We start from the raw sequence: 16,079 nt of genomic DNA on the forward strand, positions 1-16,079 counted from the left end.
GAAAATTGACTTTTTGGAACTAAAACTTTTAGAAGATTCTCATTTTATTGATGACCTAGCGAAAAAAGTTGTAAAATTAAAGTTTACACCCACCAAACATTCAAAAGTAACCAGAGAAGGGAACATGTTTCAAAATTATATCAAACAATGCAAGGGTGAGCTTTTTTAAATTTATATTTTCGTTTATTAAACACTAAATATTTATAATGTTTTTTTTTTATTTAACTATAAATACAAATAACATAGTTTTGTATTTAAATAAGCTGATTGTAGGCGCACTAAAAATTTTAACTATTTATTGTATAGACTAATATCAAGCAAAAATTGAATACTTTTAGTAGTGATATACAGAAAAAGTTTTCAATAAACAAATTTTAAAAATATCTAAAGTATGTAAGACAAATACTTTCTTTAAACTTACAATTGCTTTTTATTTATCTAAAGTAGAAGAGACTAGTTACGAAGATTCAAAAGACAAAATTATTCCATGTGATAATGAATTAGGTAAGTGTTTTAAAGTTAATCTCTTTGCATGACGTGTATAAGTTTTTTGCAAATTGTCTTGTACACCTGATTTCCTGCAAAAAAAAATTCTCAACTTTTTTTAATTTTAACTAAGAAACTTTTTTAAAAGATATATTAAAAGTTTATTAAATATATTTGCAATAGTAGTAAATTTATTTAAAATAAAAAAATATATCACAATTGTACAGAGGCATCAATCACAAATAAAATACTCAAAAACACAAACTGACATAATAAAAAAATAAATTTATAAAAAGATCATAATTTTATTTATTAGAAGTTGAAAAAAATAAATAACCTTAATTTTTAGCACCAAACAACAACGCTAGTGGCCAAAGATTTATCTTGCAAAAAAGAGCCAACAAACTTGAGGTAGTTTTATTTAAATACTCTTTTTTTTATGTTTTTTGTATGTTAATGAAATATTAAAATTATTTTAACTTTTTGTGGAGAGTTAGACTTTGTAGTAAAAAGTTTTATAATAAGTTAGAAAACTTATTTAATAAATTTTTATTAGCCTAGATTTAAGTTAAATAAAAACTGCTATGCTTTTAGAAGCTTTATTTTTTATTTTTTGCTAATTAACTAATTTATTATAAAGGTTTAAAAACATTTATTTTTTCTTAAGACAACGGAAAACGATACTGTCAAAGACGAAAATTTGTCGTCGAGATCCCTCAAAGATCAAGCGGCATACATACTAAGGTCTACCCGCCGCAGAGGAATGAGAGGGGAAATTATTTTAAGGGAGTATCTGTTCGAATTAGGGGAGTCCTATAAAATAAAAGGAAATAATGAATTCGAGCGCGTAGTTTCCTCACTTGAGATTTTAGATGACAAAAACTTAGATGGGATGAAAGTTGTAAGCGACTACATCACCAGATCGGAACTTAAAGTGGAGAAGCCAACCCAATCGGGTAACAATTGGTGGAATTAATAAAAATTGTCAGAAAATTTATTGACACTGAATTTATTTTTGTTTACTGTTTGAAATAAAAGTAAATGTTTGTCCAGCTTGTTTAGTTATTTTTATAGCAATAAAAATGGTTTGCAAACACGTGATTTTTTTTAGTTAAGATATTTTTGATGAAGTTCGGTATAAACTTCAATTAGATATTACCTAAAATTTATACTAAAATTTAAAAAAATGTTAATAATTTAATTCGAACAATTTTTTAAATTTATAATGTGACTAATTTTTTTATATAATAATATTAGCTTCTATTACAAATCTAATATAAAAAGAGAATATTTTTCTTTATTGAAAAATTAAAATGCAATAATTAAATCTTTCATTTTTATTTAAAATCTCTATCACCGCTTTTTAGTTTTACATGTGTAAATTTTTCTAAAAAAACATGCCTAAAGTACTAGAAATAAATCGCCGAATATAAGTATAAGCTACTCGTTTAACATTATAAATAATAGAATATCGGTTTTACTGTCTTTAATAATGAACAAATAAACGCTCTTTTTTCACTAATACTTTCGTTATTAAAAAAAATTTTAAGTGATAAACGGCTGAAACTATATACACACAGTGAATAGTAATTAACTTAAAAAGTAAACAAAATAAAAATTAAAACTTTAGGCTATATAAATTTATAAAACATTTTCATAATAAAAACGCAATTAATCATCATAAAAATGTTAAAGCTAAGATTTTACCAACTAACAACTCAAAAACGCATACAAGTAAACAAGCTAAAACACAATGCACAAAACTGCTCTTTTCCTAAAAATTGTAAAATACTAAGCACTAAAGTATTAAATCTTTATTAATTGTTTTATTTAAGTTAATTTTTGCATTAAATCTTTTTATCCATAAATTTTCTTTTTAGTCTAATCTTTGGAATTTATGTTGTTCTAAAAACATTATCTTGTAGGCACTGTCCAATCCTATAATTTTAATGTCAGTATGATGATTCTCATAGTAATTTTCAAATAAGGCAGGTTAGTTTTCTTTATCAACCAAGTTGAAATTTCTTTGGATTTTTTTCCAGTTACTTCTATGTGCATTCCATCTTACATTAAAACAATTTTTAGTTTGACCTACATAGATTTCTTTGCATATTGACGGTTAGCAGAATATATTCCATAACTTTTCCAAATAATTTTGGTTTTATGTCTATTGTTCTGTTTTCAACTATTTTTATGTAACTATTTTCATCTATCATGTTTTTATAATAGCTGTATTTTCCGCATAATGCACAATTTTTGCATTTTTGCCAAGATTAATAGGTAAAGATCTTCCCTTTTTGGCTATACAATTAATAAACTCTGCAATTGACCTATACTTCTTGGTTTAGTGAAAGATGTTTTTGCAAGTGCGAAGAGTTTCTTTTCGTCATTCGTGAATTTTAATAAAGTTTAAAATTAAGATGACCAATATATATTCTTAGACTTTTAAACTTTTGGTTAATTTGAACATTCACTATCTTTTTAAAACTGGCTTTGACTATTTTGGGATTAAAACTACTCGTTTAAATAAGACTTAAAGTAAGATTATAGGAATGATATTATTAAATAATATACTTAAGATAGTAAGTTAAATATGTTTACTCTTTTTAAAAAAACGCATGAAAGAATGCATGAAAAATCAAAACAGACTATATTGTTGTACAAAATTTCGTGTTTGATGATTTCCTATAAAAATGTTGATGAAAAATTAGCTAGGTAAATGTATAATCTTATTACTTTTTATGTTATAGCGGTAAGTAAAAATAAAAAGTTATATATTACCTCTGTAAAGAAAAAAATTCTGCTTTGTTATTTTTTTTAGAACTAAGATACGATTTAGGTAACTTTAGCCTTTAAATAAGTAAGTTTTTAAAATAAACTTAGCTCACCGAAAAATTTTTCATAAAATAGCTTGTAAAACACGACTTACGAACAACAGCTATATGCTATTCGGAAAAATATATTAAAAATTAGTTTTATATTTCTAAGACTTTTGCACATAAACTTTTGATTTTCTTTCATAAAACAATCACTCATGCTAATTTTAGTAGTATCTCTTATGTTATAAATTAAATTTTGTTTTTAAATATGTTGTACCGATATTGCATATTTAACTTGTTTTAATTTTAAAGTACAAGCTATAAAACAGTAAAAAAAACAAAGTACAAGTTTTTATACCAAAAGAACAAACACTTTTTAATTTCAAAGTAGAAATAAAAGAAGTTATATCTATTCACAAATTAGTACTATTAATAAGGCTGAGAACGATAGGTTTTAGAAATGTCGGTAAACTTGCGAGCAGAAGTATCTAGCCCACAAATTGTCTTAAATTTAACTTGGGCAAAACAGAAAAAAATATTTTATTTTAATTGAACAGTATGCTAATTTAATTAAATTTTACTAGTTTCGGTTATCAAGAGCTTATTTCTCAGTACAATTTTAAAATGTATATCAGTCATTGAAATTATTTTTATATTAAACCCGGTCCAACACTTACAAAATTGTACCAACCAGCATTGCTGTAATTTGTAAATATTTTTAATAAGTATACTAGATAAAGTTTTTATTAATAAGTAAATCCGGCTCTAATATCAACTCTAATTTTCGATCATTTTCAAATTGATCATGATAAACTCGATCATTTTAAACTTGGCCATTTTATACTCGGTCAGTTAAAAATTTTCATGAAATAAATAAATGTCAATGGTTTTTTAACACTTTAAAACTTTTTATAATAAAACATCCGATCAAAACAAGTTTGTTGAAACATAATAAAAGCACTTCTCTATGATAAATTAATAGTACAGTTTAACAAAGATGTAGCAAGTTAATAACCTCTTCTATACTTTTAACTAAATTAAATACTTATACTTTAAACGTGTCATTATTATTTACTTTTTTGTGATAACTTTAAATACTTGTGATAAAAACCTGAATATTGTTTTAAAAGACTATCATTACTTTTACAATTTTAAGTCCTAATTTTTAAAATAAACTTCGGTTCAAAAAATTATACTGAAAAGCTAGAGTAATTTTTACAAGATTAAATTAATTTCAGTTAAAATAAAACAATTTTATAATTTTTTATCAAACAATAACTTGGTTATATACTAAACAACACTTAATGAATCTTAGAATACATTTTCAATTTTTTAGCATAATAATAATCATAAATATTACCAATCTTCAGAACTCTGTATAATAGTTCATATAAATTATAAAGAATGTTAAAAAAACGGGTTTATGCAGTTTTTTTTTATACAAAAAGCAATCAATAGCCACAAATTTTTTTTAATACTATGTGTAGATTTATATATTCTTAAAAGTACTTAACAATTGTTCATGTTTAGTTAATATTTCTATTAAGGATTCAAAAATTCTCAAAAAGAATATTAAGGTAATATATATAAATATTGTTTAGCAATACTTTAATCGTTCATTAGCTATACATTCATAAAACACCAACAACTTGAATATAAATATATAAAACAACAAAAATATAACGACAAAAGTTTATTTTATTGTAGGAATCAGTTAACAACAAGTAACTGTTTATATTTTATTATTAAAGTTTACTATTCAAAACTTCAAACATTTAAATATCGCAATCTCAGTGAATTTTGCTAATAATTAGACACATAAAAAATTAAAAAAAAAATTTCATTTACCTAGCTAACAGAAGTTACAAATTTCATTTAGTAATTGTTTACATTTCAGCTGTAAAAAACTTAAATCAAGCTTGACCTGTATTCACTAATAGCCTCACAACTATGTACAAAGGAAAAATTTAACCACATATGATTTGCTGCAAGGAAATTAATTACAAAACCACAATCATTGTTTCTTGCACTTGTAGCATATTTGCAGAGAGTTGAGGACCACAACAAACGCGATCAACACCGAACAAGTAGAACTCGGTGGTGCGCCACAAACCGCAGGCTCACTCGCGGCCGCACCTTCCGCATGCACTTGTCCATCGCGAACGGGGAAAGTCCCTCTATGGAGAGCTGGGCGGGAGTGAAGTGGTGGCGCGCCACCGCTCCCAAGCAGTCGTCCCCCGAGCACGACCGCTCCAGCTTGTCATGGTACCTTATGTTGATCGCGGTGGAAACTCGGTGCATCTTTCGCACCAGAAACGCGCACTCGTGGCTCTTGATCGGTTGCAGGTCCGGGTCGCACTAGGGCAGGACGGGCACTTTTTTCAAGTTGTTCATCAGCTCGAACCGCCCTTCGTCTGTCAAATTCAAAACGCCGTCCTTGTAGTAAATGCTCGAGTCCATCGCGCTTATTTCCTTCCCATCTCCAAAAGAGCCTTCCAAATTGTCGCTTTTAAACTTCACTTCGATGCCAAACATTTCGCTCAACCACGTGATGGAGCTAGTGAGGTGTCTAGCAGTTCTGCTCGAACTGCTAACTTCTCCTTTTTGCGACTCTTCAAAGCCGAACAACCGCTCGATCCACGTGAAGTAGCCCGACGATGGAGCTTTCACCGGTTGCGAATTGCTGATGGTGTAAAGAGCTTGCTGGCACACTCCGATGAGCTGATTGGTTAAAACTCTCGTTTCGTTCGACGTCATGTTCTGAAAGCTGCTGTCTCGAAAGCTCTCCTTGAAGTGCTCCTTGTCAGCTTTGAGTCCTGCTGATCCACCGGCCCCGATTCCGCCTCGTCCACCATCTGCTTGAGGTTGGGCTGGCAGAATACTTTGGTGGCGCGCATGAAGCGAACCAGCGCCATGTAGAACAGCCGGTTGTAGAAGGAAATGTTTTTGGAAATGGAGCCGAACCACTCATTGCGAAGTGTTCAATTGTCACTTCGCTGCCTCTTTACACGGCTGCACGAAGCTGATCCACGTCTCGATGACGGCGCGAAAGCTGCAGTCAAGCGGCCACCTTTCGAAGCAGGCGACGAAAAAGGCGAAGAGCTTGGGCTGCACGAACTGGCGGATGTTGTGGAGGAACATGACCGAGCCGTTGCCGCTCTTCTCCTCCTTCTTCTGGATCGAGTGCAGGTGGATGAGGGGCATCCTGACCGCCTTCACCAGGTCCTCCCTCATACGCAAGTTGCAGTGGAGGGGAAACACCAGCCACATGTCGGAGAGAATCCGCACCAGCAGCTCCGACCGCCACAATTCCGGGTAGGAAAAATTTTCCTTGGACGAAGCGGCTTGGGAAGCTTGGGGCGAGATGCGCTTGATCATGTTGGAGGCGAACTTGACCGGAGTGCCGGCCGAGTATTGCGACACGGAAGACGAGGCGGACCGCGAAGGAGCGACGGAAACGTCGAAGACGGGCGGGTAGGAGCCGTCGACGGGGATGAAGTACTCGAGGTAGCTGGAAAGGAGGCAGTTGTGGATGCTGGGCGAGGAGTTTTGCGAGTTGGCAAACGATCCGTACTGAGTGGAGTTCATCATGCAGTAGGCGAAGCAGTAGAAGTAAAGTTCGAAGGCGGGCAGCCTCAAACATTTGTCGAAGTTTCTAGAAAACATGGAGCTCGCTGCGATGCACGCCGGAAGCTCGTACTCGCATCCGGGCTCGTTTTGCAGCCTTTCTACCACCTTGAAAAACGGCCCTCGGGGTCCAAAAACTCCTTCACCGCGTTGACCTCCGTCTGCTGATGCTTTGTCGCGCAGTTGGGGCCGACCAGCAGCGTCCAGCCCAGAAATGCCGAATATTTCAAACACAACGAGCCGGTACACCTGATCAATATTCTTGTTCGGACTCTGCTCGAATATTTTCACGAGATCCGCGCATCTTTCCACGTAGCTGGCCTTCTTCAGCGCGTTGCTCGCAGCCACCGTGAAGTTGTTTTCGGGAGTCTTGTTGAACATATGTGTTAGTTAATTACTTTCTGAAAATAAAATAAATCAAAAACGGAACATTTAACGAAAGTTCTATTGTCTTATTTATTAGTGTAAATGTTTGGTTTACAAAAATATCAATCAAATTACAACCAAGCACTTTAGAGTTAAAATATAAAAAAAGCTTTTATAAAAGCAAGTATTTATAATATAAAAAGTTTTGAACAAGCAATTAAGTAAGTATATAACAGTATAAAATTAGGATTTTTAAACTCATCATAAAAGGATTAGTACAAAATAAAGCCGAAATGAATGTTTCAAAGAAGACACATTGACCAATAATAAATATTTTATAGCAGCAAAATACAATGTGAGAAGTACAAAATTTCCGTTTACATAAAATTTGTTTGGAAATACAAAGTTTATAAGAGAAATTTTAACATGTTATATTTTTAACCTTTGTTATAGAATTTAAACAAAACTTATATCTATATCAGCTTTTAGTATACTTTAAGTAACAAAAAACAGTACAAATGTCTAAGTTTGTTTTAATCCAATTTTTTTTTAGTTTTGTTGAGCACCGTAGTGCATTGTACAGTGTAGACATGTTGTTAGTTATAATAATTTTGTAAAAACAAAATAAGTGAACTGCGTAAAAGTTTTCGCCCAAAACACAATTTAACTTAACTAATCTAATTTATCAACGGTACTTAAAAATAATTTGGCAGGAGACATTTAGCTTGCATAGATATTTTTTCAATAAAACGTGGAATAAAAAAAAACGTTAGTTAGTCTTTACTTAACTTTACATAAAAAACGTACTAAGCAGCAATAAATTTGGAAAAATTGTTAGATTTGGAATTATTAGCAGATGCAGTACATGTATTGCAACTTAAAAAAGCTTGTACTAAAAAAATATACTATAAAAAAGTAAAAGTTTTAAATAGTTAATGTCTTTCTCTCTATGTTTTATTCATTAAACGCCTTTTAACACGCCTTCAAACTCCACGGTATCCGTGTTGCCTTGCAAACAGCTCTTTGGAAAATGGAGTTTCAGACTTTACGAAATTCTGACACAATTCGTTACTTTTTCCATATTCACTTAATTGATAACCAGTAACAGTTACACCAACGGGTTGGAAATAATTGTTTTTACTATTTTTCATATCAGAAATTGCTACTGGTTGGCTGGTTTCTAAGCATTCTTCAGATAACCTATCTCTTTCATTGTTTAGTTTTATTAACTGAATTGACATTTTTTCAGTACCAAACTCTTTTATTTTTCTCCACAAGGTAGCGTTAAAGTGATCGAATAATGTTGCGTCAGCCTCATTCCATCTGCGCACCTGAAAATATCAACTTTAATAAAAAAATATATTTTATAAAGAATAATCTGAATATTTTTTAGCATGAGCTTGGAATAAATGCTTAGAAATATTAACTTAATTGTAATAGTTTTATAGTAAACTTATATAAATAAAAAATAATACAGACTGAAACATTCAAATGATAACTTTTACTCTATACCACTGAGTTTAAGTTATTTAAGGTAGAATTATTTTCATAGATATAAATCACACACCTTTTTTCTTATCCTTTCCTCGTCTATAGGATCATGAGGATCATGTTTCCTGGCGTTCAAAGTGAGACAAGCAAATTCTTCAATCGGCCAGCAGAGCAAGTCACTCAACAGCACCATTGATTCGTCGAAATAGTCGGACACTAGAATCAGGTCGAATATATTGTCGATTTCGGTGACAGCTTTTTTCACATACTCCTTATCGGCTTGTCTGTTAATAATTTAATAATAGTTACAACTAAAAACTAGTACTTTTATTTTTATTAGTTTGTATTTATAAGTTCATAATTAACTTAATTTTATTCTACTTAATTGTCACCAAGATTACACTGTTACTAAGGTAATGTTTTACTGGTTAAAGATTTCCAGAACTTACTAGTAACACTTAAAAAAAAATTTAAAAGATTTTCATTAAGATTTTTTTTTCAAATTCAAATTTTAATCAAATTAACTTTTCATCAATTTCAAGAAACTGTATCTAATTTCAATTTGAATCTAAAACGCAACAAAAATTTTGAAAATTATAGTACATTCTCAAAATCAACTTACAGATTATTACGTCATAAAACTTAATTTTGTGTATGTTTACTAATTTCGTACCAAAGTAAACATTTTTTCTCAAGAAAATCTTAACTTAGTTGTCAAGCGCGATACACGTGCAAAATAGCGAACGTTTTATATATCAAGTACACAAATAAAAACTTTACATTATTTTTGTATATTTTTTCTAATGTCTTCAAAGACTCTGTAGAGCAGGGTTACCCAAAGTGGGCCATGAAAAAAAATTACGGGGTCATGAGGTCATAATTTGAAAATTACACTAGATATTCTGGAGTTAATGGTGAAGAAAAAAAAAAGAAGGTTTGAAATGTTTTTAAACGGTAGTTTTGAAACTTACACTAGATATGAACAAAAAAAAAAAAGTCTGAGGTGTTTTATGAGAAATCTTGTTTGAGGGAGTCATAGCTTTTTAAATTTCTTTAAAAGGGGGCCTTTTGAAAAATGTTTGGAACCTGCTGTAGAGGTTTCAACTTCTATAAACAGCGAAATTTTGTCAGTCAAATAAACTATTTGCATTCAAAAAGCAGTTGCTTTAATAATAAAAAAATTAATTTAACTAAACACATTTTAAAACAATAATCGTCGCCTTAATACATTTAAATACTAGTGCTTCTAACTTTAACATATGAGTGCAGGCACGTAGCTTGGCATGTTTCTGCAAACCTGCAGCAATGTATAAAAACGTGCTTTTGTTTAAATTTTTCATTTCAAAAGACCCTGCTTTCTTAGATTTTTGTTTTCATTTATACTTAGTTTTGCGCTCCAGGGAGATAATTTTTAAATATAAACACGATATAGCATTTTAAGTGGCTTAAAATTCAAACAGATTAAATACATCTAAATCATTTACATTTATCCTATCAACATTGTTATATTCTAGTATATATAATTGGATTGTACCCCCTATGACGTCATCACGAATCGTGTCTGGTGTTTTTGATATTTTGCAGATTCGTATCTCTTTTGAGCAAGCTACGTCCCTGGATGAGTGTAATTTGAAGACTAACACTTTTAAGATGTCAGTGAAAGAGTTAAAATAAAAAAAAAAAGGAGACACATAACAACTGCCAAGTTAATATTTCTACGATGCCTGAGTTTGTACAAAAATAAATACACACAATAAAACACCAAACGTTGTTGTTCTATTAATCTAATCAGAACTTAGCCACCAATGTCACATACTGAGTTTTGTAGTTACACGACAATTTAAACCCTGAAAATTCTAATTTTTGATGTTATATTGAAAACATAAAAATGAGTTTAAATTTTCAGTAATTAAGCTTTGAAAATACAATTACAATAATATAAGTTTTCAAAACCTAAATTGTTTGAAAAAAAAAATAATAATGAGTAACTTATTTTTTAAGTTTCAAAAAAATATTAATTTTAAACAATCAGATTTAGAAAATACATTTATAAAATATAATTTAAAACTTAAACAGTACTCTTTCTTTATTAAACTAACACATGTTTCTGTATTTTAATAAGTTAACCTACTTAAACAGAGCTCTGTAAAAAAAATTGTAAGGAAAGAAGAGAAGCTAAAGTAGGTGTGTATATGTGTTTATTAAATATAAGAATAAATACTATAGATTTCTTTTTATTATTAATAAACACATATTCTTATTTTTAAAAACACATATACACACCTACTTTAGCTTCTATTCTTTCCTTACAGTATTTTTTTTACATAGCCCCGTTGAACTGTGCTAACTTGTTAAAACACAGAAACATGTGTTAGTGAAATAAAGAAAAAGTACTGTAAATGTTTGTTATTACCATATATTCCAGTGAACTTATTTTCTAGGATCTATATAAGCAAACGATTAATTTTTAATTTGAATTTGGAAATTTTAAAATAAAAAAATTTCAAAAATTTAGTTTAGATATTCAAAAATCTTGGAACATACAATTTAATTTTTAAAAACAGGCAGTAAAAAGTAATATCCAAGTTACAAATTTTTGAGTCACCTGTTTCCAATAGTTTGACATTTTAAAATAAATTAGTTTAAATACAAACCTATAAAGTCAAAAAAATTTAAATTAACTATGAAGTAATTTTTGTGTTAAGTTAGGTTCTTAATTGTTTTAAATAGTAATATTCAAAGTTAAAAACATCAAGATTCAACTATTTTTACATTTTAAATAATTAAACTTTATAGTTTTTAGATAAATAAACCTTCCTTATTTTAATTTTAAAACCATTTTTGAGATAAATAAGTTTGAGGTTTTTAAAGCATACCTATCAATAGAGTATATAAAAACATAAACAAACCTTTTATTATCATATCCGAAGTCATACAACATATGAGATCTGGTTAAGAATGAATATACTGACTTTGGAGAAGTTTTTACATATTTTTCAGCATTGTCATACCTGAGTATATGATTATTTTAAATTTTGTTTTCATTTGTTTATTAAGAAAAAAAACTGTTTTTTAGTTTTATTTACAACATGGAGTAAGCATATTGTTCTATTGTTTTTTTCTGTACTGGTGATAAAAATTAAATAAATTAAAAACTTTTAAGTAGTGTACAAATTACAATAGGTTTAAACTTTTGTTTTTAAAAAACTTTAGGTTGCGCTAATTTAATAGACAATGAACGTTTGTTTAAAAATCCATAAAAACAACAGTCTTCCAAAAAAACTTTTTTTCAAAAAATCTTCTCAATTTAAGTTTCCTTAAATAAGCTTAAGTTTTAAACAAGGAATTTTTGTGATATTTTCCAAGCTGAAAAAGTTAAAAACTCAAAAGTTGCGTTTTTATAAGCACTCGAATATAAATATTTGATTTCAAAGAAATACTCATTAGTTTATAACAACTTTGAGCTTATAAAAAATGAATAAAAAAAAGTTAAATGTTAATATAGCACTACAGTAATCTTGAAATTGATTTGCTTGTTTGAAAAACAAAAAAGAAAATGTATCAGAAAAACCCAAGAAACATTTTTTGTTGCAATTAGCCATTAACTAGTGACAACCAGTAGTGTATTAATTACTTTAAGGATGAGAATTTTTCATATTCTAAAACTTATATTTATACAATCATTAGTTGCAGTTTATGTAAATAGAAAAAGTACAAGTAAAGTGTATTAGAATGTCTAATCTAGTAAAAAAATATTTTTTTATTTATTTAAGGTAAGTATTTATTTCAATCAAGTTGCACATTTTTCAAAAATAAAAGATCTATGATTTCAAAATCTATATGCTTTTTAAAATTAATTTAGCTCTTTTTAATAGTCAAATTTCTCTTAAAAATTATGAAAAAAAATTTAAGCTTGAACAATTATTTCATTAAATGTATTCGAAAAACAAACCAATTTTCAATAGACTCATTGTTTGCAATTCTTTCAAAGGCAGGAACAATAGGTCTGAAGAATTTGATGGAAGATCTGTATAAAGAAAGTGGTTCTCTCACACTGGAAACCCACAATGAATCATCAGGCATTAACTGTTTAATACGTTTGTGATGAAATCTCGTATGATGGCACAATATGTTGGCTGTAAAAGAATTATTGTAGTACATACTTCTGTACTTTGAAACATTGTTTAAGCTTTTTAAACTTTTAAATAAATTTATTATCTAAATGACATATTTCAAACCATAATTTAACTAAAATTTAAAAACAGTTATTCATAAAATATTAAAATTAATTACAAATACTATGTCTTTAAAACAAAACCTTTTATTAGTCAGCTAGTTTATTAAATCATAAAACAAATAGTAAAAAGTTTACCTACAAAAAAATTTGAAAATTTAAAATGAACTATTTTGCTAGTTTTACTAGATAAAATAAGTGTTAGTCAATACATATTGAATACTATTTTAGAATTTTATTTTTTATGATGTAACTTTAGTATGTGTGATATAGTTTACTAAGTACTAAAGTATTCTTAATATAGAATATTTTTTTATTTAAAATTTTGTGGGAACCTTTGTTATCCATTGTGCGAGGCGCAGTAAAATATCCAGGATATCCAAAATCATGGTCATTTTGTGGCCTCAACACAATCCATTTCTCCTTCCATGCTTTTCTCATTAATACGTTCTGTTTTTAAGTTTATAAAAGATTGTGCGGGTTTTCAGTTTTTTGCTGCTTTTTAGACAATAATTAATTAAAAAATTTTTGTAAAAATAGCAATAAATAGAATATATATTTTCTACTATTGGATAATACTAGCAATGATAAACACATATAAGTTTTTGTAAGACTTTGAGTATTCTCTATCTTTAGATTTTAAATGGTTCAAATAATATAAGCATTCTACTACTTATATAAACATAGAAATTAATATAATTAGGTCAACCAAATCAACTTTCAGAATTCATTAATAGATACAATTTAATAACTTTCTATTTAAGAAAAAAATACTTTAAAACTATATGAACCTGAACTGAACTGCTGGCCGTCTTATGAGTTTTCAAATACACCAAGTTTTTTCTTGGTTTACATTTTTCACTGTTTGAATTTTTTATCAACTGATCTTTAATACTTTCCTTTACTTCATTTTTGTCAACTATTACATCTTTTAATACACTTTCACTAAGAACATTATCTGAAATATCAGTGTCTTCTTTATTAATTTTTTTCTTACTACTTTTATTATGTATAACTTGATCATTTTCAAAACTTTTATTTTCATCTTTTATTTCTTCTTTTTTGCTACCAACAGACTCACTTTTTACTTATTGCATTAGTTTATTAAAATACATTTACATTTTATATACAACTGATTTAAATAAGTGTAATATAATTTACAAATCTTCTTCATAAGTACTTTCTGTATTAAATGTTTTAATTTTTAATATAAAAATATTATCCGTTAAGAAAATCAAGTGTTTTTTTATTGCAATATTATACTTAGATTATTTAAGATCTAAATTATAAATTAATGTTTAATTAAAAATACAGTTCATTTATTATGTTCATACAACTTTTTTATAATATTTAGTATTTTTCTAGTGTTTGTACAAATTTTAAAATTTTTGTTTTAAAGTTTAAACAACTAAAAATGTTAGAAATCTTTAAAATATCAGTTATCAATGATTGTTTGTAACTAGAAATTCAAAAGAAACAAGTTAAGTTGAATAAAACAATTAAAACTTTTTAATTATTCAATTAATTCTCTATGTTGAATCAATAGCACATTTTAAAAATCGATATAACTGTGTTATACAGTAATCTTCCTTTATTCTACCAACATATGTTTCTGTGTGTCAACGAATCAACACACTTCAACTGGGTTGTTAATAGGAAAGATAACTGTTATCTTTCCTATTAACTGAGTTATCTTTCCTATTAACAACCCAGTTGAAGTGTGTTGATTCGTTGACACACAGAAACATATGTTGGTAGAATAAAGGAAGATTACTGTATAATTAGTTTTTATTTATATTCCAGTGAAGTTACTTTACTAGGATCTTTTGTTAGCAAACAATTAAAACTATATTTTGAACAGTTATAACTGTGTTATTAATTTGAAATATATAAATGTTGCTAGCTTTATTAAATTAAAAACTATTATGATTAACATTTTATTTAATTTAACAAGAATTTTTAAATTTTTAAAATAAGTAGACAGCTAATTATTAAATGAAACTGATTTTAAGATAATATTAACATACTTACACTCACTATTTTTCTCTTCAGTCTTCAGTTTAAGATTTGTGTCTTCAGCTTTTTGTACAACAAAATTTCTGTTAAACATTAAATTTGTTAAACTGAAAATGTGCAATGAATTTTGTGTTAAATTTTATTGTACAACTAATATTTAATTTGTAGATATTTATATAAATTGTAGGATGAGTACATGAACAAAATATAATAAGTTTTTATTAATCTTACATTTATGTTGATATAATAATATGAGAAAAAATTGTTACTTAGTTATACTTATTATAATATTTCAATCCAATATTAAAAGATAAAATATGTCTATGTTTGAAAATATTTTTTAAACATTCCAACTTATTTTAACTACTCCGAGAATACAAAAAGCTCAACCTTGTTTGTATTACAGTTTTTGTATAAAACATTTTGCTTGTTTTGAAAAGTGATTTTTACGTAATAAACATATAAGTTTAATATAGTGTTGGTATTTAATTTTGGTTTAAACAAATTTAAAAAACTATCTTTACTTTTTGACATACAAAAAAGTATCTTTACTTTATATTAAACTGATATTCCCTCTTTTACATTGTACAGCAAAGTAATTAATTTTCAAAGTAGCTTATAAATTATAACAGAGATTTCTAGTTCATATACTACAAGGCTATTAATAAAAAACAAAACTATTTATTTTGATACAACTTAAAGGTTATTAGTTTATTCAAGTCAAAAATTTCTTATTGCATATAAATATTTTGTAATTTTTTAAAGACCTTTACTAGTATACATAATATGAAAAGGTTTTAATAAAACTGAATAAGAAGTTTTTTTTATTTTTTAAAGAGGCATACTTAAAAAACAAAAAATCTAGTTTTATGTTCAGTAGTTAATTTTTTAGTTCTTAAAGTTGTAATAATTTATTAAATATCAATTTAAAACTCACATTCTGTTCATTTCCTTTAAACTCAGTTCACTATAATTACTGAAAACTCGAAATAGTATTAATAAAATCACCAGACCTAGGAAGGTTCTTTTAAAAAATTTTT

General features: G+C 27.9%; 1 protein-coding gene and 1 pseudogene across 1 annotated transcript in view; both read right to left on the minus strand.

The window, feature by feature from the left end:
* Positions 1 to 5,378: 5,378 nt before the first annotated feature.
* LOC145839002 (sphingomyelin phosphodiesterase 4-like) lies at positions 5,379 to 7,313 on the minus strand (annotated as a pseudogene).
* Positions 7,314 to 8,281: 968 nt separating this feature from the next.
* The window catches only part of LOC145839003 (galactosylceramide sulfotransferase-like), a 21,282-nt gene continuing 13,484 nt past the window's right edge, over positions 8,282 to 16,079 (minus strand). The window contains exons 2-8 of the mRNA XM_082946617.1: positions 15,055 to 15,122; positions 13,815 to 13,981; positions 13,359 to 13,473; positions 12,742 to 12,925; positions 11,699 to 11,800; positions 8,866 to 9,073; positions 8,282 to 8,629 (exon numbers count right to left, since the gene is read on the minus strand). Of these exons, the coding sequence (XP_082802743.1) occupies positions 8,282 to 8,629; positions 8,866 to 9,073; positions 11,699 to 11,800; positions 12,742 to 12,925; positions 13,359 to 13,473; positions 13,815 to 13,981; positions 15,055 to 15,122 (1,192 nt within the window). The remainder of the gene's footprint in view (positions 8,630 to 8,865; positions 9,074 to 11,698; positions 11,801 to 12,741; positions 12,926 to 13,358; positions 13,474 to 13,814; positions 13,982 to 15,054; positions 15,123 to 16,079) is intronic.

The sequence above is a fragment of the Thalia democratica genome, chromosome 6 (assembly GCF_965202585.1).
Source record: "Thalia democratica chromosome 6, ktThaDemo2.hap1.1, whole genome shotgun sequence".
Lineage (NCBI taxonomy): Eukaryota > Metazoa > Chordata > Thaliacea > Salpida > Salpidae > Thalia > Thalia democratica.